Genomic DNA, 23,656 nt, shown 5'->3' on the forward strand with positions numbered 1-23,656 from the left:
CCAGCCCTGGCCGTGCCTGGGGGACACAAGGGCCTCCCGGGCAGCGGGCAGGAGCTGCAGCAGGGGCAGCTGTGGCCGGCGTCCAGGGTTTGTCTCGCATTGCTCTGGGTTCATTGCCTCGTGAAGCCGTCCTGCCTCTCCCCTGAGATCTTGCTTAAGCTTGTCCTGCTCTCAGTCCCAGCTGCAGAGGTGGGAAGCACCTGCTGTTGCCTCAGGCCTCCCTTTTGGAGCATCCAGGGGGTCCTTTCCAACCTAGTGATTCTATGATTCTATCTGCTGGAGGGCAGGGAGGCTCTGCAAAGGGATCTGAACAGGCCGGACCGCTGGGCTGAGACCAATGGCAGGAGGTTTAACAAGGCCAAATGCCGGGTCCTGCACTTGGGGCACAACAACCCTGAGCAGCTCCAGACTAGGAGAAGCCTGGCTGGAAACTGCCTGGAGGAGAGGGACCTGGGGGTGTTGGTTGACAGCGACTGAACATGAGCCAGCAGTGGCCCAGGGGGCCAAGAAGGCCAATGGCATCTTGGCTTGGATCAGAAACGGCGTGACCAGCAGGTCCAGGGAGGTTATTCTCCCTCTGTACTCGGCACTGGTGAGACCGCTCCTCGAATCCTGTGTTCAGTTCTGGGCCCCTCACCACAAGAAGGATGTTGAGGCTCTGGAGCGAGTCCAGAGAAGAGCAACAAAGCTGGTGAGGGAGCTGGAGAAGAAGAGGAGCGGCTGAGAGAGCTGGGTTTGTTTATCCTGGAGAAGAGGAGGCTGAGGGGAGACCTCATTGCTCTCTCCAACTACCTGGAAGGAGGTTGTGGAGAGGAGGGAGCTGGGCTCTTCTCCCAAGTGACAGGGGACAGGACGAGAGGGAATGGCCTCAAGCTCCACCAGGGGAGGTTTAGGCTGGACATTAGGAAAAAAGTTTTCATGGAAAGGGTGATTGGTCCCTGGCAGAGGCTGCCCAGGGAGGGGGTTGAGTCACCTTCCCTGGAGGTGTTTAAGGGACGGGTGGATGAGGTGCTGAGGGACATGGTTTAGTGACTGATGGGAATGGTTGGACTCAATGAGCTGGTGGGTCCTTTCCAACCTAGCGATTCTATGATTCTGTGGCAGGCAAAGGTCTGTTGGCATGGCCATGCCCTCTCTAGTGTTGCCCGTGCATGTTTTCTGTGCTGCTTCTTGGCTCTGGCTGCCCTGGCCTGGGTGCTTTGTGCTGCTCTGCTCCACAGCTTTGCCTGCAAAGGGCTGTATCCTCTCAGAACACTGCCTGGGAGCTCACCTCATGGAGGAGATCTGAAGCATCCCCTCAGGGGACACCCCAGTATGGGGCTGGAAGTGATGATCCATGCTGAAGGTCAAGTTTTGGGCAGGAGATGCGGCTGTGGGGACCCTGTGATGGGAGCAGCCAGGAGCAGATGTGGGGATGGAGGTGCTCTACTCAGGCTTTGGCAGGGGACGTGCGAGGAGTGCAGGTTGGGAACCACGTGTAAGCGTCGATCAAAGGATCGATTTCTGCCTCAACATTTTCTCATCAGGTGCTAAGCAGAGATGCAGGCCTTATAAAAACAGCCAAAAAATCTGGTATGGAATGAATGCTTTGTACCTGTACCTACCTCCTTACCTCAAAAATGTTTTATACCTGTCTCCAAGCCTCCCTGCCCCCTACCATTGTGAAAGATCCATGAAGCGAGGAGGAAAAGACAGGAAAATTAATGACAGGACCCATACCCCAACAGTAAAAACAACTCAAATCCACTTGAGAAAGTAAATCACCAACACAGTGTTTCTCTTACTCTTTCTCAAGGGTCACAAAAATCAACAACAGTAAAAAAAACAACTCAAATCCACTTGAGAAAGTTAGTCACCTGCCAACGGCACTTTGAGATCATAAATGAAACGAATCATCATGCATCCGCTTATGAGTGGACTGTGACACCACATTCCTCCTCATAGAGAGTGTGGGCAGCAGAGAAAAACGGTTCTTGAAATGGGATGAGTGTTTGCTCAAACACAAAGCCAACACATCCACCCGCTTCTGTTCAACATGTGTAATTTTTGCTCATTTTCTCTTCTTCATGGGAACAGTCCCTTAAGAGCAGGTTGAGGCAGACGCGCTGCATGGTCCTGGCAGCTCCAGCCATGGGGATGCTTCAGTAACTGCCCCTCCAGTGCTGCGTGGGGTGATGGTCCTTATCCAGCCAGCTCAGCTCTGACTTATTCTGCCCCAGGATTACAGTTTCATGCTTGGCTTGTATCAAACAAGATGTGGTTTGGGATCAGCCAGTTCAGCTGATTGAGCTGGAGAGTCCATTTGGGAAGAGTATAAGAAGAAGAAAGGCAAGGGCTAACTCTTTCTGCAGAGGCACAGATTTAGATCAGCTTAAACATGTTGCAGAATGGCAATGGCACCACTTGTCCTGTGTCTGTAGCTTAAAGCGAAGATGAACTTGCTGCTTCTCAGCTCTAGTACCTCCTTGTCCAGAAAAAGTGTCACCCCGTTGGTCTGTGCTGCTTGAACTCCGTGTGTTCCTCCTGCTGCAGGGGTCAGACGGGAGATCAGAGCTGTTTGCCCAAAATGAGCAGTTAATGATCGGGCTGGGCCGTAGGTGTTGGAGAGCTCATCTGCTGAGTGGGGAGAGCAAGAGGGGCTGCGTGATGCCTCCAAGGAGAAAGGCAGCAGCTGCTTTACTTGGAGAACAGAACTGGTGTTAATCCTTTGGGATTAACCAGTTAACCTCAGTCAGTTTGCAGATGACACCAAATTGGGCAGGAGTGTTGATCTGCCTGAGGGCAGGAGGCTCTGCTGAGGGTCCTGGACAGGCTGGATCCATGGGCTGAGGCTGTCGGGATGGGGTTCAGCAAGATTCAGTGCTGGGTACTGCGCTTGGGTCGCAGCAACCCCATGCAGCTCTAGGCTTGGGAAGAGTGGCTGGAAAGCTGCTGGGCAGGAAAGGACCTGGGGGTGCTGGTCGACCGCATCTGAACATGAGCCAGCAGTGGCCCAGGTAGCCAAGATGACCAATACCATCCTGGCTTGGTTCAGCCATGGTGTGGCCAGTAGGAGTGGGGACAGGATTGTCCCCCTGTGCTTGGCACTGCTAAGGCTGCACCTCGAATCCCATGTTCAATTTTGGGCCCCTCACTCCAAGAAGAACCTTGAGGAGCTGGAGCACGTCTAGAGAAGGGAACGGAGCTGGGAAGGGGCTGGAGCCCAGGGGCTCTGGGGAGTGGCTGAGGGACCTGGGGCTGTTCAGCCTGGAGAAGAAGAGGCTGAGGGGGAGATGTCATGGATTTCTGCAGCTCCTGGAAAGGAGGCTGTAGTGAGGTGGGTGCTGGGCTCTTCTCCCAAGTAACAGGTGATAGGATGAGAGGAAATGGCCTCAATTTGCACCAGGGGAGGTTTAGATTGGGTATTAGGAAAAATTTCTTCACTGAAAGCGTTATTGGGCACTGGAAGAGGCTGCCCAGGGCAGGGGTGGAGTCACCATCCCTGGAGGTGTTTAAAGGATGGTTAGAAAAAGTGCTGAGGTGAATGGTTTAGTGGTGGACAGGTATGGTTGGACTCAATCTCAAAGGTCTTTTCCAACCAAACGATTCTGTGATTCTATGAAGAAGTTCATAAACATCTTCTGTAATGACATTCTTGGCTTATAGAGCCTGAGGCTGTTATTGGCTGTTGGCACCCAGCTAGGGAGGGCAGTGCCGAAAAAACGCGTATGGAGTCGGGCAGCTGAAGATTTTGCAATTTCATTGAAGATTGAGGTAAAGACTCTTACTTAGGCTTAGATTTTGAGATGTCTGGATCTTCATGATGGGTAGAAATCAAAGGGGAAAAAAAAGAGCGTTGCATTGGCCGGGAATCGAACCCGGGCCTCCCGCGTGGCAGGCGAGAATTCTACCACTGAACCACCAATGCTCCAGCTGTTTGCTGCTGCCTGCACAGCTGGCTGCACAGCTGGCTGCGCCTTCCCACCTGGCTGGCGGCTCTGCCCCAGGGAGAAGTGGGGCTGAAGGGCTGGCTGGGTGACCCAGGACCTTGAAGCGGTTGGGTGGGCTGGAATGGGGTTACAGATTTCTTTAAGTGCGACCGGTGTGTTCAACCTCTTTGGGTAACCGGCTGCAAGTTCCTGGGGAGGAGCAGGTGTTGCGTGTGGAAACCTTGTCTGCCTTTTGCGGAGGTTTGTGCTGTCCAAGAGCACATACGAGATAGGGAATATCAGTTGGAGCAATGTGTGGGCGACTGGAAAGGTCCGAAGTCTTTGTGCTATGGGTCTTGTGGGCAACAACTCCCTAGTGAGCCACAAGTTTTCGCTTGCGGGTTCCTTCACCATTCCTCGTTTTGGTACCACTTTATCTTGCATTTGTTGTGGCCAAAAATTCCTGTTTCTGATGGCTGCGAGGAGCCAAGCTCCCAAGAGTTTCTATTGTGCAGAATATAAAGTCCCCCATGTGCTTTCCTCTTCTCTTCTCAGGCTGGTGCGAGAGTTTGTGGCTCAGAACAACACATCTCAAATCAAACACGTGATCCAGATCCTGTCGCAGGAGTTCGCACTTTCCCAGCACCCGCACAGCCGGAAGGGGGGACTCATTGGCCTGGCCGCTTGCTCCATCGCCCTGGGCAAGGTAGGTGGGGGTCATTTTTTTTGACTTGTGCAAGTTGCATTGGGACAACAGGGGCTGCTTCCGGGTCAGCATGATGGGATAATCTGTCCCAGTTAAGGTCTTTCTCTGTAACTTCCCTCTCCTAAACAAGAACAAGCTCAGTACAGCCTCAGGGCTGTACTGGGGCATCCAGGTCCCTGGGGAGGGGAGCACAGACTCGGGGCTCGCAGCTCCGTCAGTCAAACCACGCAGCTGGTGTCTGAAAGTGCCTGCAAGGGAAGGAGTCGTGTTTGTCTGTAGTCAGATGTACAACAAAGAAAGCAGAGGGCTTGAGAAGAACAGGCTGTGCTTGTTGGAAGAGCTACCAGATGGATTTTAATTAATTTATTCCTCTTCTAACAAGAGCCACAATTGGTCTGAGTGATGCTTTAAAGCCTGTTGGCTTTTACATTAACTGCCTTTACGCTGCTGGCTGGGGGGTTCCGAGCAGCACTCCTGGCTTTGTCCTCTTGTTAAAACGTGGAATCCTTGCAAACCCCTCTTCCCCGGGCTGAGCAATGCTCTGGGCTCGTAACCTACCTTCTCCTGCAAAGCACAAGGAGAGGTTCTCTGTGCTGCCAGATGGCTCTGAGGGGTGGAGGAGTTGCTTTAGGTGGCCTTGAGGGGCACTGGTGAAACTTAAGAGTTCAACTCTTTAATCAACTGGTTCATATGTTGTTGATTTTCTTATCATCTCCTTTGCTAGATGGTCGGGAAATGACAGCCTGGTTCCCCAAAGCAGAGGGGTTTTTAACTTCAAAACAAGTCAACCTCCTTCCTCCACCACTGGGTTTGCCTGAAACTCCTTCTGTGCTCGTGAATCTTTAAGCAAAAGTCTTCTGGGCTGGGGAACTGCCTCATTAATGGCTACATTTGCTTGTGTGCAGAGTCTGGGGCAGCACAGGAGGACAGACTTTGTTGTGTAAAATAAGTCTTATGTCAAGGACAGTGTTTCAAACCACAGACAAACTATTTCTTTTGTCTTCCCTGGGAATCCAAGTCCTGCAACCACTTCATCAAACAGATGTGTCCGGCTTCACTCCACCAGCTCTTGAAGCTCCTTGTCCATAACCAGCTGCACAGGCAGAAGCTACTCCTTTTCTGGTATCTGAGACCATGGTTGAGTTGGCGTTTCTGGAGACAACAGGGCAGGAAGATGCGCACTTGCAGCCCTGAAAGCCAACCATATCCTGAGCTGCATCCAAAGCAGCGGGGCAAGGGAGGGGATTCTACCCCTCTGCGCTTGTGTGACCTCACCTGGAGCCCTGCGTTGAGTCCCGGAGTCCTCAGGAAGGACATGGATCTGTTGGAGCGAGTCTAGAGGAGGCTACAAAGATTATCTGAGGGCTGGAGCACTTCCTGTAGGAGGACAAGCTAAGAGAGTTGGGGTAGTTCAGCCTGGAGAAGAGAAGGTTCTGGGGAGAGCTTAGAGCAGCTTCCAGTACTGAAAGAAGCTCCAGGAAAGCTGGGGAGGGGCTCTTGATCAGGGAGTGCAGGGAAAGGACAAAAGGGAATGATTTTGAGCTGAAAGAGAGGAGACTGAGATGAGATCTTAGGAAGAAATGTTTTCCTGTGAGGGTGGGGAGCCCCTGACCCAGGTTTCCCAGAGCAGTGGTGGCTGCCCCATCCCTGGAGGTGTTCAAGGCCAGGTTGGATGGGTGGAATATCAAGTAGGAGGTGTCCCTGTCTGTGGCAGGGGGTTGGAACTGGATGATCTTTAAGGTCCCTTCCAACCCAGACCATTCAATGATTCTGTGAAGATGCTTTGGGGGCTTCTGGTTGTCTGTCTTTTTGTGGAGCCTGTGTCACCAGGTCCTCTGTGGTCCCCAGCTCCTGACATTACAAGGAGTAGTCCAACAGACCAAGAGCATCTTTGCTTAAATGAAGGTGCAGGTGGGCTCGATCTGTCATTGTCTGGGATGTTCTTCCTGGCACTGGAACCCTTGGTGAGTTTATGCCAAAATCAATGTGCAGAGTGGGACAGAACCTGACCCGCTGCGAGGGCTGGTGGCTTTGCTGGGAGTCTGCCTCATCACCTGCCTGCCTCCCAAGGCAGGGATGGACTTCTCTGTTGACCAGCAGAGATGAATGACATGTAGAGGAAGGCACCTTCTTTTGCCTTGAAAGTCACTTGGCCCTTTAAATAACTGTCCAAACTTCTTGCGCACTTCTGGGAATCAAAACCAGATGAGTACAGCTGCAGTAAGTGCTTCAGTTGTTGGTACAGAGTCCCTTGAAATGATGTCTTAGCTTGCTCGAGTGACCACCACCGTGCCTGAATGATAACATTCAGCATTTTCAATAATAAAATTTAAAATTCATTAATAAATCCTGTCCCATATAGGTGTACTAAGCCTTTGTGGACCTGAATTTTTGCAGCGTGTCCATGTGATCTGCTCCATGGCAGCACCTTTCCTTGTGGCACGGTCCTCAACTAACCAGTCTCCTCCTGTCCACCAGGACTCTGGGCTCTACCTGAAGGAGCTGATCGAGCCGGTGCTGACGTGTTTCAATGACGCGGATAGCCGGCTGCGGTACTATGCCTGTGAGGCCCTCTATAACATTGTCAAGGTGGCCAGGGGCTCTGTCCTTCCCCACTTCAATGTGCTGTTTGATGGCCTCAGCAAGGTAAGAAGCTTCCTTTCAACGCCCACGTGTTTTTCTTTGCCATGCTGGAAGAGTACAACTTGTTCTTTAGCCCTCGTCTTCTCTGGGTCAAATAACCCACATTGCTCAAGGTCTTCTTTCCAAGTCAGCTGGTTTGTGTTGACCTGGGCGAGTCTGAAGGGCCGAATGAGCAGTTTCTGCAGCATCACAGTGGGTGCTGGTGTTGTGGGTGCTGGAGTTCGCTGTAAGTTACCTTGTTCTCTGTCTTCGCCTCCAGGATGTACTTTCCTGCTCCTTGTTGAGTAATGTTAGGATATGAGACTGACAGGATTGCTGCAAGCAAGGTAGCCCTGCAGTCCTACAGCTTTGTAGGGTCTGTAGGATCAAAACCATGTCTACTCATGCCTGACTTTGCAGCTTATCACTGGAAACTTGGGTTTCTCTGCCATTTGAGAGCATAGCTGCTGGCCTGTGAAAACCTGTGTAGCTGGAAGAGGTGATGTCCTCCTTAGGAGTTTATTCAGGAGAATTTGTTGGAGCCTACTTAGGAGTTGGAGATAAAGGGACTTCTCTGTATCTCTCTGTAATGCCAAAGGAGAGCATTACAGAGCCTGTGGGGAGGTCTGCTATGGAGTAGGAAGCAGACCTGGGACTTACTGCTACGACCACCCTTATTTCTGTTGTTCACAGCTGGCTGCTGATCCTGACCCGAATGTCAAAAGTGGCTCTGAACTCCTCGATCGGCTTCTCAAGGTATTTTTTCCCCCTCTGGCAGAGAATCCTCGGTTCAGGCATGTCCTGGCTGGGGACGTGTCAGTTCCTGAGGCTGCAGCTGCTAAAGCCATCCCAGCTCAGTCCTGTGGCTGCTGTCAAAGCGTTTCTTTCTCTCACTGACCGTAGCCTTTTAGACTGAGGGGCTGGAGGTGATTTCAGGCAGCTGGGCTGAGGAACTGGGAGGTTATTGCAGTGCCGTGTGTGTGTTCAGCTCTTGGGAGCCAGGTGTCTGAGGAAGCAAGGTTTTAGACCGAGCAGGTTGCAGGCCCATCCCAGGCAGCATAAGGGCTGCTCCTCTGCATTTCCTCTCTTGCTTTAGTGAGCAGCAATGTGAGTGAAGCTGCTTTTGCTGCTGCTTCGGGGTGGGGCATTAGGTTCCCGTTCCTGTTCTGTCTGCCAACAGGCGTTTACACTCACATACATCGCAGTTCCTTTTCTGCTATTCAGAGGTGAGTGGCTCCCTGCAGGTCCTGGCCTTGCTCCGTGTTATCACAGCGGTTAATGCAGTCTCTGCATCGCCTGCCGCAAACCTTCCTGCTGGGAGATCTGCTCCACTGGGCTGCTGCGGGAGACTTAGCCGTGCAGCAAAATCCACCAAGCGTGTAGGAAGAGCTTTGAAGGAAAGGCAGGGGACTCTCGCACCCCTGACGTGTGGGGTTACATCCAAGGTGCTCGCTCATGTGTGCAACATACCGCTGAGGCATGAACCAGAGAAGCTTCCACCCTCCTCCTGTGACACAGAGCAGGCGGGAGCCGCCCTCTGTGGGTCTTGCTCAACGTTAGTCCCTGCCCGAGGGGGAATACTGGCTCATTGCGCAAGCACACCGCGTGATTCCCTCTCCCCAGATCTTCTGACCCGCAGACCCATTCATCAACTGCTTGTCATCTTTTTCCTGTCATGTGCCTTAATGGACGTGGGGTGGTGGCCACCCCTCCTGACACGCTTTGCTTGGGCTTTGCAGGACATCGTGACAGAGAGCAACCAGTTTGACTTGGTAGGCTTCATCCCACTGCTACGCGAGAGGATTTACTCTAACAACCAGTATGCCCGGCAGTTCATCATATCCTGGGTAGGTATGCATGTCCCCCACGTCTGCCTGCTCCTCCAAAACACTGTGACCTGTTGTAGTCCCACGTCTGGACATGCAGCAGGTGTCAACTTAGGCACCTGAATTTACCTGGGCAGGTTTTTTACCTGCTTCTTTGAAACACCAGCTCCCTTTCACCTTGCTGTTGCAGTCGCAGGGGCATCATGCTGCACTCCTGCCAACCTGGTTCAGGATGTTGTGCACCGAGTTAGAGACTGTGGTCAAAGCTCTGCTGGTATAAAGACATACGCTTTGGTCTAGAGGTTACAGTCCCCCAAGGGGCAGTGCCAGACCGTTTTCTGTCACCCAGCAGTGATGGAGGGATGGTGTTCTCCAGACAGCAAGGTATTAATCATAGAATCACCAGGTTGGAAAAGACCCACCAGATCATCAAGTCCAACCATTCCTATCAAAAATTGCTATTGCTGCTTGCTTTCTGTGCAAGGCAGGAGCTCTCAGTTTCTGGCCGGGGTCTGAGGAGGGTTGTGTCTCTCTGCTCTTTCAGCTGTGTTGTTTGCTGTCCCAGGTCTACCCACATGCATCTTGGCAGTGGTTCCTCCTGTGATAGCCCAGCTTCTTTCCAGCAACCCTGTGCTGTCCTCTTCCTTTGCTATCCCACACAGCTTAGCTCTGAATTCCTCAGCCTTCATGCTAGGTTTATGCTGGTGGTGTTAGCTTCTCTGAAACTCACCTCTTCTTTCTTATTCCTCTCTTGAGCTAGATCCTGGTCTTAGAGTCTGTGCCTGATATCAACCTCTTGGATTACTTGCCAGAAATCCTGGATGGACTCTTCCAGATCCTGGGAGACAACAGCAAGGAGATACGGAAAATGTGAGTGTGGAGGCTGGCCAAGAGCAAGGGCTGTGTCTTGCTCACTGTAATCCTCTTCATTTGTTTGTAACCCTTCTGTATAACTGCAGAGAAACCCCATGTCCATGATGGGAGAAGGAGCAATCTGGTTGGCTTCGCTGTCAGATCAAAGTGTCCTTGGCAAGGGCCTCCCTTCCCCGGCTGCTTGTGACTGGAGTGGCTGGAGGTTATTGTGGTCTGTGCTGGGGGACAAACTCATTTGGCTTGATGGAGCTGTTTGCTTTCCCAGCCCTTGCATCCAATATTAGAACAACAGAGTCTCACGTGTGCTTCTAGGATGGGGTGTGAGCTCTGTCAGCAGGCTTCGTGGCCTGCAAGCCTCTGTCGGCAAGGTAGACCACCAATCTGGCATCTCTTGGGTGGAGAAGAGAAGCGAGAGTTGTGAGCTTGCTCCTCAGATCCGTTGCTGGTCTCCAGACAGAAACATTTTGAAGCAGAGGAGCAACTGAGTGTCCTCAGGGAGGTCAGAGGATCTGGGCTCCTTGTGCTGGGAGAGAGTAACTGGACCTGTTTTGTAGGGCAGTGGTGAGACTGGCTTGGCTCTGTCCTGCTGCCAAACCCTACCAGATCCTCCCTGCTTCTTTGTTTCTTAGTGTCCATGGGTAGAGGAACGAGCACTGAAAGTTGCTTGTTCTGCACTCCTGCTTCCCATCCCAGGCTCACGTTGATCTCAGCAGAGCCTGTGTGGCTGCTAGGGGAGTGGTGGTGAAGGTGCAGGGGGCCCTGGGCGGTCATTGCCTCCATCCTTGCAGCTGTGTGCATTCTCTTGCCTTGGGGCAGGACAAGCTTGTCAGCCTCGTCCTTCCTGGCCCTACCCTTGAGTGGAGGCACGTGCCCCGTGCTCCTTTCTAGGTGTTCGTTTAGGAAACTGGTCTCTGTAATGTCCATTTTCAAGGTGACTGAGCTGTTCTGCCTCTCTGCAGGTGCGAGGTGGCTCTCGGGGAGTTCCTCAAGGAGATCAAGAAGAACCCCTCCAGCGTCAAGTTTGCAGAAATGGCCAATATCCTGGTGATCCACTGCCAGGCAGCAGGTGAGTGTGCAGGACTGAGCTGTAGCGTCCATCTCCAGGGCTGCAGTGCCAGCTGTAGCTTCAGGCCAGCAGTTTTCCAGTTGGCTGTGCATCACGTCACCCTCTAGCCCTTTCTTTGTCATCGTGTGTGCAAGTCCTGCTGAAAGCAGGGCACAGGCAGCCTTCCCTCCATCGACTGCGCTGCTCTTGGACTGCTGATCCCTTGCTCCTCTGGGGCTAAACTGTCCCAGACCAGGATCTGTCTGAACTGGCAACTCTGGATGGTGCAGAGGCAGCTCTCTGCTTATGGGTGGTCCTCGCTGTGCTCAGCTCCCGCTGTCGGCCTTTCCTTCAGTGCTGCTTGTCCTGTGTCTTCCAGATGACCTGATCCAGCTGACAGCCATGTGCTGGATGAGGGAGTTCATCCAGCTGGCTGGCCGGGTGATGCTGCCTTATTCCTCAGGGATCCTGACCGCTGTCCTGCCGTGTCTCTCCTACGATGACCGCAAGAAGAGTATCCTTCTAACTCAGAGCTGCTCCCATTCCTGCTACAGCAACCTGCAGGGAAGCACCCATTTCTTGCCTCTGGGGCGCAAGTTGTGGCTGGAGAGGGCCAGAAGTCCTCTCACCAAGTCCTGAAACACCCACAGGTCCCTGGGACGTGAGGGGGTTGCGGTAGCTGGGCTGGGGCAGCCCTGGTGGGGCTGTGGTGTCTCCTCTTTGGCTGGCCAGACGTGGCAGCTAGAGGTCTGTGGGACTGCGTGTTCCTTACACTGCCTCCATCAGACATCAAGGAGGTGGCAAACGTGTGCAACCAGAGCCTGATGAAGCTGGTCATCCCAGAAGATGATGAAATGGATGAGGCCAAGCAGTCAATGACCCTACTGGCAGAGCCCACCTCAGAGGAGTCCCTCTCCAAGCCAGAGGCAGTGTCCAGCGGTGAGTCTGCCTTGGTCTGAGCTATTAGAGGTGTGAGGAAGCTCGAGTGAAGGTCTTCAAGAGATATTCTTGAGTTGGTTTGGTGTCCTAGGGCAGCTTGGAGCACCGTGCTCTGTTTGAGCCTTGGAGTTGTGTTTCACAGACAATCTTCTGCTGAGACAGACGCGTTTGGTGGTCTCTGTAGCAGGGTCGCTGATCCGGGCTGTGCTGCAGTGCTGCCTTCCCTGCTGAGCACCTGCATCCCCTCACCATGCTTCACTTCGACTTAGTCATTAAGTTGACCAGAAAAAGATCTTTTATAGTTAAACGTTCAGCGTCTGCTGGGTAACACGGGAGGAGAATATCCCACCTGTCCTGTAGTGGTTTGGGAGGAGCACAAAGAAGAGCTTAGGGAGCTGTGTGAGTCTTGGGAGAGCATCAACATATGCCTGGAGCGGGAAGGGTAGAAAACGGAAAGGAGAAGAACTTTGGGTCCTTTCCAGACTTCTGGTGCTCTCCAGACTGTCATGTGGGTATTAGCCCACTCCTAAAATTTCCAGAGCAGAAAAGGGTGAAGGTTGCAGGCGGGATGGGAGGCCTGGAAGAGTTTTCAGGTGAGAGGAAGTCAAATGGAGAGGGTCCTGGTGGACCAGTGCCTGAAAACAGCAGCAGCTTTAGACATCCAGCATCCCTTTGCTCTTGTCCTGGGGTGACCAGGTGCTGCTTCTGGCACATCTTTGTTGTCCAGGCATGGGAAGACTGTGTAACATTTAAATCATGTGGGCTAATCTGTTCTGTTCGTCTGGGGCCGCGTGTTAACACGTCTGCAAGAGGCTTTTGGAAATCCTGCCGTGAGAGGGAGCAAGAAGGTGGGAATTAAAAGACTGAAGGGTTTTATTGTACAACAGCAGCCAGGCAGAGGGCGAGGAGGCAGGGGCTGCGGGGGGTCAGCGGGAGCCGCTGGCCGGGGCGCGCAGGGAGCTCCCAGCGCAGCATTGGTGGTTCAGTGGTAGAATTCTCGCCTGCCACGCGGGAGGCCCGGGTTCGATTCCCGGCCAATGCAGCACATTTTTGGAAGAAGGACTAGTGGGGAAAGCTGTAGTGCTGTGGCATAGCAGCAAAATGTTTTCTTTTTCCTTCCCTGTTTGTTCTGAGAATTCCTCCTTTTATTAAAATGTGTTGCAGAAAAGCTTTAAAACATCAACAGAAAGTTTAAATGCTTTAATCTTTACCCATTTGGGGTAGGAATACACCTCAAAGCAGGCAGGACCAGATAAACCAGTGATGCTTTTGCATCACAAACTCCCTGGTTGTGCTGATGTGGCAGTGCCGCTCTGTGTGTGAGTACAGGCAGTTGGCACAAGGGGGCATGAAGAGTCAAGCTCATCCTGTCATGCTTTGTCACCGTAAGACCCAGTTTTGGCATGGAGCAGGAGTTGGAAAGCTGTTTGGGTTGCTTGGCTTCCACTTGGAGTCATACGGTGGGAGAGCTGCCCAGGTGAAGATATCTTGGGTTGGATTTAGCCTTTCCTGTGATTGCATGGTATCTCTAGGTGTTGAAATTAGGACAATGGAAAGCAGCTCTGTAGTTCTGAGCTGTTACAGAGGAGACCCACTTTGAGGCAGATTTCTGAAGTTGCACGGCCTGCATTTTTGCCAGGTAAGTGCAGTCATATTCCAGCTTTGTTCCATAGCTTTAGCAGTGGAGAAGAGCTTGATAAGAAGTGTAAAAAGCTCATTTCTGGCAGAAGGGATCCTTGGGGTCCATGGATCCTCAGATGATGGTTGGTGATGTCTTTGCCGCTCGCCAGCCTTCCTCCAGTTTTGCTCTCTGCCCTCCTTGCCATCCCACTAACTGTGGCTTCTTTTTATCCACCTCCAGGCTCTCTGGATGCATCTGGTGACTCCAGCTTCAGCAACAGCAGTGTCTTCACAGTGATGAGGTAGGATCTGTTTGCTTCTGAGGGGCTTGAGAAGAGGGGAAGGCTTCTCAGGGTACAGATGATGCTGACAAAGCTGCAGGGAAGGATGGACTGTGCTGGAATGCAGTTGGGGTCTCCTGAGTCGAAGTGGGTGGATGACCAGGGATGCTCCAGGAGTTCACTGCTTCTATGTGATGCTTTTGCACCAAAATGTCTTAATTTTATGGTAAATTGAGGTATGTCATCCCCGACTCCGGGGAGCTCTGGTGAAGCAGTGAGCTTCAGAGTTCTGTGCCTCGCCTGTTTCACAGCCCCTGTAGCTGGACACTGTGGCTAAAAGGGTGGAGATGGGGAGGAGCTGGATGGTTTTCTTGGTTATGGCTCTTCTAGCTTGGCCAAAGTAGGAGGCATTTGGTTCCCTCTTGCCTTTGCAGAGGAATGGTGGTAGAGCAACAGTGGTGTGCTGGTCTGCCAGAGATACAGAGACATCCTGAGAAGGTGGTAGAGGAACCTTCTGGGGCTGGCAGAAGAGCTTGGAGAGCGCTGCCCCTGCCTCTCAACACCGCAGCCTTCCACACTGCAGTCCTGGTGCCGTGGGGCTGCACATCCAGCTCCGGCTGCTGGAGAGGCCAGGGTCTCAGCATCGCCCGCTGCCAGCCTGTCCCCGTGCCAGCCTTGTGTGGCATCAGCCCTGTGCCCACAGAGAACAGCTCTGTGCCCAACACGATCTCTTGCAATGTCTCATCTAAATCATCCCTCCTGCAAATACCTCTCTTCCCATCCAGCTGTCAGTGAATTTGGGGACAAATCCGTCTGCTTTTGTAATGCATCTTTCCTTTCCTCCTACTGCTTGCAGTTCCTCTCCTCAGAGATCATGATTTCCAACACTTTTATTGTGCTGATGCATATATTCATTGTTGTGATCCCTGAAATAGGATGCATTGCTCCAGCTGTATCCTTCCAGCAAGGCTGACATGCGATACCCATCGTAACACTTCCCAGAGCAGCGCTTCTGGAGCTTCAGCTTTTCAGGTTGAAGGGCTGTACCCTCCGTTCTTTTCTTGTATTCAAAGTCCAGCTACTCCTTGGTCTTAGTGATGCCCTTAATCCTTTCCTGTCTCGAAAGCACAGGTCTCATCACTTTTGCCTACATTTCATTTTATGGTTAGTGTTAGATGGTTTTCCCTGGCTTTTCTGTGATTGCTGTGCCCTGGCCCTGCTCAGCCCTTAAAGATTCTTGGGTGTGTGTAGGGCTGAAACTGGGAAGGAAGAAGGGAAAGGAGAGGTGCTGAGTGCAGGAGGACAAGTGACAACTGCATCTCTGTGCTGAGAAGAGCTTCTGCCTGGAGGGAAAGTGATTGAAGACCAAAGGGGGACAGAAACAGGGAGAGCTGGAGTGACTTTGATCAGTGTCACTGAGAGCCTGGAGGAGAATGGCTGAAGCCATCTGCCAGATCCCCAAGCACCAGGGAAAACCATCCAGGACAGCAGGATAGACCCTTCGCATCTCTAAGAGAACTGGTTTTGTGGAGGAACTAGTTCCTGAGCCCTCCTAAGCCCTTTTAAACAGGAGATGTCAGACTTTATCCTGGGATTTACCTACCCTGAAGCCTGTTTCCCCATCCTGTGTGACCTCTCTACTGGCCCGGTGTTGGGACCTGGAAGATTTTTGCCATGGTGCCTATTGTGGGGGTCTGGCACAGGTTCAGGGGAGCTGTATGGAGCCAACAGAAGCCCTGGACATGTGTCTGGAGCTCCAGCTATTGCTCAGGCTGTCTGGCTCTGCTCTGGAGCTGGAGGAAGGTGAGAGCTGGCACCCGTAGCCAGTTGCAGCCGTAATTCACACTGGGGAGCAGGCAGCTGCCTGCATCCTGAATGCCCACTGGGTGTCAAGACAGGACCGCAGGAAATCATTGCGTTGCTTTGAGAAGCTGGGAAGCCTGCGAACAGAGGAAGTTGCAGCTGCCTTTTAAGATGAAGTCACTCTTTGCTTGTGTTTTTGTTCATTCCTCCCCCCCTTTCCCCCAGTCTCCCCTGGCAAGCGAGTGATGGAGCATGGCCCAGCGCCAGGCATCCAGCTCACACGCCCCCTTCTCCTGCCCTCGCTGCGCGGACGTCTGCAGAGGGATAGCTCTGCAGCAGCAGTGAAAGGAGGAGGACCTCGGTCAGCAGGAGCGGAGGAGCTCACGGCCTGGTGTCAGCAGAGGGGTGTCTTCCATGAAGCTGCCATCCAAGAAGGTGGCGAGGTCTGAATGCTTGAGAGATGGATGCTGGGTGTGTTCCTATGGCCACGAACTGACAGGCGCAGCCCTCCAGCTCCTGAAATGTGCTGTTGGTGGTCTAAAATGCTTCCAGGGTAATTGCCAGCTTCCTGGTGACATTTGCTAGGAAATGGGGACCGTGCCTGTGCTGGGATGGAAACTGGCTCCTGGGAGAGCCTGGCTGCACAGGGCTGGAAGGGCCTTGTGACTCCTCCTGCAGGGGGGGTCCCTGCTTCCAGGTCCTGCAAAAAAACATTGGAAATGGACCAGAACCATGTTTCAAAGGCGCTGGGGACTTCCTGTGGCCTAGTGACTTTGCTGATGCTGTGATCGCTGGTGTGAGCCCGGATCAGGAAGGGGAGGTGGAAGTGTGGCTGCTGGAACAGAGCCCGGGCTTCCTTCCATTGGTCTGAGCTGCCGCAGGAGAAGATGCAGACGCCTTCCTGTGTCACTGGAGCAAAATACCTGGGAAGTGTCTTTTAGACTCTTGTAACCGCATCGGTGTTTCAATGCAGAGCCTGGACAGCTTGAGAGCATTTCCCACCCCTCCTGTTGGGTGGATGGCCAAGCATGGCTGGCAAGTGGTCATCAGGGCTGTCTGCGTTATGTGCGTGGCGGCTGGACAAGGGTGATGGGACCACAATCCCTCACCACACTCAGTAAGGGTCACAGGGGTTCTGTAAAAGCCTTTGTGGTCAGTCCTTCCTGATGCGAAGAAGGCTTCTTGTTTTGGGTGATGTTCAGCAGTACACGGATGCATAAAGCTGCTTGTTGCTCTGGAGAAAGGGCAATTTGCTGCCACGTGGCTAAACCACCCAAGGCTGCATTTAAATCAGACTTTTAAAGGTGGTAGTTAGGGCTTAGGAGAACGCTGTAATTGTTGCTGCTTGTCTCGTGCTGGAAGCCACTGTAGCCTCATGCCCAGAACCCGACATGCCTTGGGGATGTAGCCAGCGAGCTGGTGAGCTCATCGTGATGCTGAACTCTGGAGTGGAGGGTAGGGCTGATGCTGGATGCCTCGCAGCACCCAGGGGATGGTGGGCTGAAGGCAGCGTGGTGGCTAGTTTTGGGCTCACACACTGAGCCACCCTTGGAGTCATGTTCTCCAGCAGCTTATATAGCAGAGTCTACCTTACTGCAGCTTTCGGGTCTGCGGTGCTACAGACTAGGAGAAGTCTGGCTGGAAAGCTGCCTGGAGGAGAAGGAACTGGGAGTGTTGGTTGACAGCGACTGAACATGAGCCAGCAGTGGCCCAGGTGGCCAAGAAGGCCAATGGCATCTTGGCTTGGATCAGAAACGGCGTGACCAGCAGGTCCAGGGAGGTTCTTCTCCCTCTGTACTCGGCACTGGTGAGACCGCTCCTCGAATCCTGTGTTCAGTTCTGGGCCCCTCCCCACAAGAAGGATGTTGAGGCTCTGGAGCGAGTCCAGAGAAGAGCAATGAGGCTGGTGAGGGGGCTGGAGAACAGGCCTTATGAGGAGCGGCTGAGTGAGCTGGGGGTGTTTAGCCTGGAGAAGAGGAGGCTGAGGGGAGACCTCATTGCTCTCTCCAACTACCTGAAAGGAGGTTGTGGAGAGGAGGCAGCTGGGCTCTTCTCCCAAGTGACAGGGGACAGGACAAGAGGGAATGGCCTCAAGCTCCACCAGGGGACGTTTAGGCTGGACATCAGGAAAAAAGTTGTCACAGAAAGGGTCATTGGGCACTGGCAGAGGCTGCCCAGGGAGGGGGTTGAGTCACCTTCCCTGGAGGTGTTTAAGGCACGGGTGGATGAGATGCTGAGAGACATGGTTTAGTGACTGATGGGAATGGTTGGACTCGATGAGCTGATGGGTCTTTTCCAACCTGGCGATTCTATGATTCTAAGTGTCTTCTTGGGGAGGCTCCTCCCGGACCTCCTCTCCAAACTGGAATGAGAAGATGGCTTTCCTTCCCTGCTCCCACTGCACCATCAGATAGATGGACTGGAGCGGGACTTTGGACACGCTGTACCAGCCCTTGTTGCCGTGGGCTGCAGCTCGTTGCAGTGGGTGCCTCTGCCTAGACCTTGGCCTCATCACTTCCCTGGGACAGCAGCTCTGCTGGGGCTGTGGGCGCTTCCAGTACTTGGAAGCCACAGTAGGTAGAAGGAAGCCAAAAGCACCGAAATGAGAGATATGGAGAATGAGAAAGTGACAGCTTGTGGGACCAGTAGCGGAGAGGAGCTATTTACCTCCTGGCCGCTGGCTCGAGCCCATGGAGCAGCACAGCTGGCAGCCCATATGGGAGCTGCCCTTGTGACTTGGACCACAATGAAAGAACCTGGATATTTCCACCCTTGGCAAGGCCACTTTGCTGGGCCTGCCTAAAGGCTAGAGCCTTGCCTAGACCTTAACCTTGTCTGAAAATGGGGTCAGGGAAACAGCTGGGCTGGGCGGAAGGCCAAGAGGCAGATGACAGCTCAGGCATTGGCAGAGGAAAGGTGACTGCTGAGGACAGAGATGGCAGTAGCCCTAGAAGAAATGGGAGAAACGAGAAAATGAATTGATAAGAGACAAGGGTTGAAAAACACTGCTGTGGGTTGAATATAATGGGAAAGTGAGCTCTGCTGCCATGCTGGAGGATGCTTTCTGAGATGGGAGAACGTGCTGGGGGATGGGTCTCCTGCCCCACCACTCAGCTTGAGCAAAAGGTACCAGTATCCAGAAGTGAGTGCCTTGTACAACCCCTATCATTGCTTAATTCGCCCTAAAAACGTGTTCTTGCCGTCACAGGCAAACCACAGAGGTGACACGGGGGCCACATTCATCCTCTGGAGGAGAATCTGGGGTAGTGGGTTAGATGGAAGCGATTGCATCTGACATCTGCCCTGTCGCAGATGCCGGCACTGGCAGACCGCGTGGCAGGCCCAGAGGATCGCATTAACGCAATGCCATTACTGCTGCTCCCGCCCCGCGCTGCCTGGGGATTAAGGAGAGCTGGAGCGAGCTGCGAGCCTGCTTTGGAGCAGCAGCTGTGGCAGCACTCGCCACGCTCGGTTGCTGCCTTCCTCTTTCCTTTCCTTTGGAACGGCAGCAGCCCATGGGAATCTGGTGTCACTCCATCTTGGAGGCAGAGCAGCATGGTCCATGGGGGATCTTTAGCCCAGTTTCACACGTGCATCGGACCTCTTGCCTTTCAGGATGGTGCCCTGGTTTCATGCTGAGTAAACGAGCTGCTTCTTTATCAACAACCCCCCTAAAAGGTTTATCTCGGCAGAGGCAAGGAGAGGATAGCTTCGAGGAGCTTTGCCCAGCTGCCATCCCTTCTAGCAGGAGCTGAGTCTGGTGGAGCTGCAGGGTGGTGGTGCGTGGCATAGCTGAGGTCTGGCTGGCTCGAGGTGAGCCCGGCACTGCCAGCCACCTCCTGGGGGCTGCTTAGGTGGATTTTGCCTTGATCTACCTAAGCGCTGACTCCCTGCATCCCTGTGAAAGGGGTTTCCACAAGCAATTTTGGCATAAGTGGGCATGGAATGGTTTATTGCTGTGCCAGCAGAAGTCCAGTATCCTCCTCTAATGGGGCTGTGGGAAACCATGCCACCCTCTGTCCTCCCCACCTGCTTCGCAGCAGCGTAGGGCTGCTGGATGTGGCAGCATCAAGGCCACCTCCAAACTGGTTGGCTTCACACACAACTTCTGTGCCATTGTTTTGGCCGCTTCCTTCTGAAACTGCACGTTGCCCTGAGGGTTTTTATCCCAATCCTGTGCAGGTGATGCGTGTTTCAGCATGGAAATATAATCAGGTCAAGGATTCATGCTCCTCATCTGTGGAGAGCCCTGTGCTGGGTGGGTGGCAGGTTGCACTGCTGCAGCAGGAGCTGGTTTTTCAGGAAAACCAAACACAGGGCTCATTTAGGCTGGCTCGCATGGCCTGGGATGCTGCTCCCTTCGCCATCTCTCCCAGATTCCCTGTGCTCTGGGTCCCTCCTTCCCCTCGGTTCTGCACATCTGAGCGTTTGGCCCTCGGCTGTTGTTTTCAACATCAAAGCGAAACTTAGTCTGACTCAGAATGCAATCTGCAGACCCCGGCGTGTGTTAGGTGATGCAGATGAAGCAGTCAGATATCTGCAGGGCTGTGAGGGGCCACAGCCTCCTCATCTCACCCTTACAGCGCGTGGCCTGGGGAAGATCAAATCCTATTAAGCCGCAGCTCTACTTGCAAATTATACCATGAGAAATCTGTCCCTGAGGATTTCTTATCAAATGAGATGCAGAGCAGCTCTGCACGCACACTAGAAAGATGGGCAGGAGTCTCGTCCAGCTTTGAATAATTCAGTAGCTTGGGTAGGACAGGAGTGACTTAGCTGTTCAGTGCAGCTACCCCTAGGAGATCTGCTAAAACCATCCCAAATCCAGCCATCTCTACTTAGCCTGGTCTGCTGTGACAGGTTTTCTGTGGTTTTCAAGGCAGCCTTGTAGTGTCCTAAAACCACTGCCAGCCAGGGCAGCCTCTGCAGTCCTCAGCACGAGCCTGCTGGGATTAGTGGAGACTGGATGTTCTCACCTGGTTGAGTGGACCCAACAAATGGGGTCTGAGGAAATGTGGGTTGATGTTCTCTGGAGACATTTGAGCTGGTCGAACTTGAGTTGGATTCAGGGTGCATTTTATGGATCTTTAGTCTTTAAATCCTGAACATGGTAACTGCAATACAGACCAGTTCTTCAACATAGCCATGATGCTGGGTTTGTGCAGTACAGCGCCTTTTCATGCATAGGTATCAGCTGTTTTGGGAAGGTGGTAAACCTTGAAGCCTGGAAGGTTGCTGTTGTTCCCAGAGCATGTTTTTGTTGTGCTGCTGTGTCTCTCATCCTGCTTTCCCATCTTGTAACACCAGTTGGAAGCTATCCATGCCACATGGGCAAGCCTGGCTATGAGCCTGCAGGCTTGCAAGCCCAGAGTTTGCTTCCTGGCTGTTGTAACTCTTGAAGACATGAGCACAGTTCTCATGTTTGCTGTGAGTAGGTCTGGAGTAAGAAATGTGGATGACCAGGCTGAGTGGGGCGGGAAGAGGCCAAGGAGACAGTTGAGGTTTCTTGGGGCTTGAGCTGAGATGTTTGATGCAGTCTCTGGTGTGTTGTAGACCTTCCTGCTGAGGGAGAAGTGTGTTGGACCTTGCAACACTGAACCAGCCTTTGTCCTTTCTGTGCAGCTCCGAGAGGATCCCGGTGACTCTGAACCTGGATGGAATAGTTCAGGTGCTGGACTGTCACCTTCATGACACGTCCATTGGGATGATGACCAGAATTGCAGTCCTGAAGTGGCTCTACCACTTGTACATCAAGACTCCTCGTAAGGTAGGTCAGGGACTCAGCATGCAGACTGGCTGCTTCCTCCATGGGACTAAGCTTACGTGCTCCTGTCCTGCTCGTTGCCTTTGAGTTGGCTATAATCATCTTGGCAGTATTGCAACCAAGTGTCTGCCAGCCTTTTCTAAGAAGGCTTTGGCTGCTGCATACTCAGTAGCTTGAGGGATAAGAGCCCTCCAGCTCAGGTGGAAAATACTGGTGAAGCTTTTGGCTGCCTCTCTTGGGGTGGAGGATCACATGGCGAAGGGTGAGTAGGCCTGTGGGACTGATGCCATCTGTTTTTCTGGTTCTAGATGTTTCGACACGCTGACAGTCTCTTCCCTATCTTGCTACGGACCCTCTCAGATGAATCAGATGAGGTAAGTGCTGCAGTTGCTGCAGAAGTCCTCCTGGAAGGTCATCGTCTCTATATCTAGCCAGGCTTTGGATGTTTTGGGTTGAACGGATGGATTTTGTGTGGCCTGGGGAGTTTAACTCTGTCGGCTGAACTGGAGACAACCCAATGCAGAGCCTGTAGGTAGCTGACCAGCCGAAAGCCCAGCCATCTCAGGCTGGTGTGTTTGTGACTATATGTCTGTATAAACCTTGCTCTCTATCTCTGAGAGCAAAATCCTACTCCTAAAAATTCATTTTCACCTACCTGGAACTGCAGGTCCCGGAGCCGATAACTCCCCTGTGGGGCTGGGTCATGATCAGGTCCTTGGTGAGTGGGAATCTGGGCGCCATGTGACAGTTCTGTAGAGATGTGAGAGGGATCGTGTCCAGGCAGCTCTGCAAAATCCAAGTCATGAGGTGGTTAAGCAGTGCTCACTGCTAGCAGGGAAGCGTCAGCATTGCCTGGTGGGACTGCAGTAGACACCCAGTGGCATCAGATTGGCTGGGAATTGCTCAGCTTGGAAGTGAACGAAGAATCACAGAATCACAGAATAACCAGGTTGGAAGAGACCCACCGGATCATCGAGTCCAACCGTTCCTATCAAACACTAAACCATGTCCCTCAGCACCTCGTCCACCCGTGCCTTAAACACCTCCAGGGAAGGTGACTCAACCCCCTCCCTGGGCAGCCTGTTCCAGTGCCCAATGACCCTTTCTGTAAAGAATTTTTTCCTAACGTCCAGCCTAAACCTCCCCTGGCGGAGAAGATCAGGTAGCCATGAAGGAACCACCTTGTTCTGTCTTTGCTTTCCTGCATGTTCCTTGCCCTTGCGGTGCAGTGCTCCTCATTTCCATCTGTATCGGAAGAAATGTGAGCAGCAGGATGAGGGAGGGGATTCTGCCCCTCTCCTCTCCTCTGGTGAGACCCCACCTGGAGCCCTGTATTTGGCTCAGGAGTTCTCAGCACAGGAAGGACGTGAAGCTGTTGGAGAGAGTCCAGAGGAGGCCATGAAGATGATCAGAGGGCTGGAGCACTTTCCATACGAGGACAGGCTGAAAGAGTTGGGGTTGTTCAGCCTGGAGAAGAGAAGGCTCTAGGGAGACCTTATAACGACCTTCCAGTACCTGAAGTGGGGCTACAGGGAAGCTGGGGAGGGGCTCTTGGTCAGGGAGTGCAAGGATAGGACAAAGGGGAACAGTTTTGAGCTGCAAGAGGGGAGATTGAGATGAGATCTGAGGAAGAAATATTTTCCTGTGAGGGTGGTAATGCCCAGAGCCGTGGTGGCTGCCCCATCCCTGGAGGTGTTCAGGGCCAGGTTGGATGGGGCTTGGAGCCCCTGATCCAGTGGGAGGTGTCCTTGCTCATGGCAGGGGGTTGGAGCTGAATCATAGGATCATAGAATCACTAGGTTGGAAAAGACCTTTGAGATCATCGGTTCCAACTGTAACTGGGTGGGCTCTTTGAGGTCCCTTCCAACACAATCCATTCTATGATTCTGTGATTTCCAGGCTGCTGCCTTCCTGTGGTGCTGCACTGTTTTCCCGTTTCCTTGTCTGTCTTTCTCACCCTTCTTCTCTCGTTCTGGTCATGTCAATTCTGGCATCGTTATTCTTTTCTCTCCCTCTCCATTGTATCCAGGAGCATTCCTAGTGCTTGGGTGGGAGGCTGCAGCTTTGGGCACTGCTGGCCCAGGGACTGCTGGCACTTCTTCCATCAGTTAGATGCCTCTTGCCCAGGGCTGCGAATGATCCTGGCTATTTTTTGTGGGGCCAGACTTTCCTCGTGGAATAAAAATCACACCCTGTCTGCTTTGCCTTACGCACTCAGGGCATGGAACCCCAACCCGGCAATAGCTCCCATGTGTGAGGTGCTTGTTAC

The 23,656-nt window shown here is 52.9% G+C and overlaps 1 protein-coding gene and 2 non-coding genes across 3 annotated transcripts in view; 2 read left to right on the forward strand and 1 right to left on the reverse strand.

The window, feature by feature from the left end:
* The window catches only part of VAC14 (VAC14 component of PIKFYVE complex), a 70,703-nt gene that overhangs the window by 868 nt on the left and 46,179 nt on the right, over nt 1–23,656 (forward strand). The window contains exons 2-12 of the mRNA XM_069868682.1: nt 4,464–4,614; nt 7,093–7,260; nt 7,930–7,992; nt 8,976–9,083; nt 9,823–9,932; nt 10,895–11,001; nt 11,360–11,494; nt 11,767–11,919; nt 13,781–13,841; nt 21,246–21,390; nt 21,696–21,761. Of these exons, the coding sequence (XP_069724783.1) occupies nt 4,464–4,614; nt 7,093–7,260; nt 7,930–7,992; nt 8,976–9,083; nt 9,823–9,932; nt 10,895–11,001; nt 11,360–11,494; nt 11,767–11,919; nt 13,781–13,841; nt 21,246–21,390; nt 21,696–21,761 (1,267 nt within the window). The remainder of the gene's footprint in view (nt 1–4,463; nt 4,615–7,092; nt 7,261–7,929; nt 7,993–8,975; nt 9,084–9,822; nt 9,933–10,894; nt 11,002–11,359; nt 11,495–11,766; nt 11,920–13,780; nt 13,842–21,245; nt 21,391–21,695; nt 21,762–23,656) is intronic.
* Nucleotides 3,837–3,907, reverse strand: TRNAG-GCC (transfer RNA glycine (anticodon GCC)). Its single transcript has one exon. It is a non-coding gene; the product is annotated as a tRNA-Gly (tRNA).
* Nucleotides 12,891–12,961, forward strand: TRNAG-GCC (transfer RNA glycine (anticodon GCC)). Its single transcript has one exon. It is a non-coding gene; the product is annotated as a tRNA-Gly (tRNA).

The sequence above is a fragment of the Phaenicophaeus curvirostris genome, chromosome 14, assembly GCF_032191515.1.
Source record: "Phaenicophaeus curvirostris isolate KB17595 chromosome 14, BPBGC_Pcur_1.0, whole genome shotgun sequence".
NCBI lineage: Eukaryota > Metazoa > Chordata > Aves > Cuculiformes > Cuculidae > Phaenicophaeus > Phaenicophaeus curvirostris.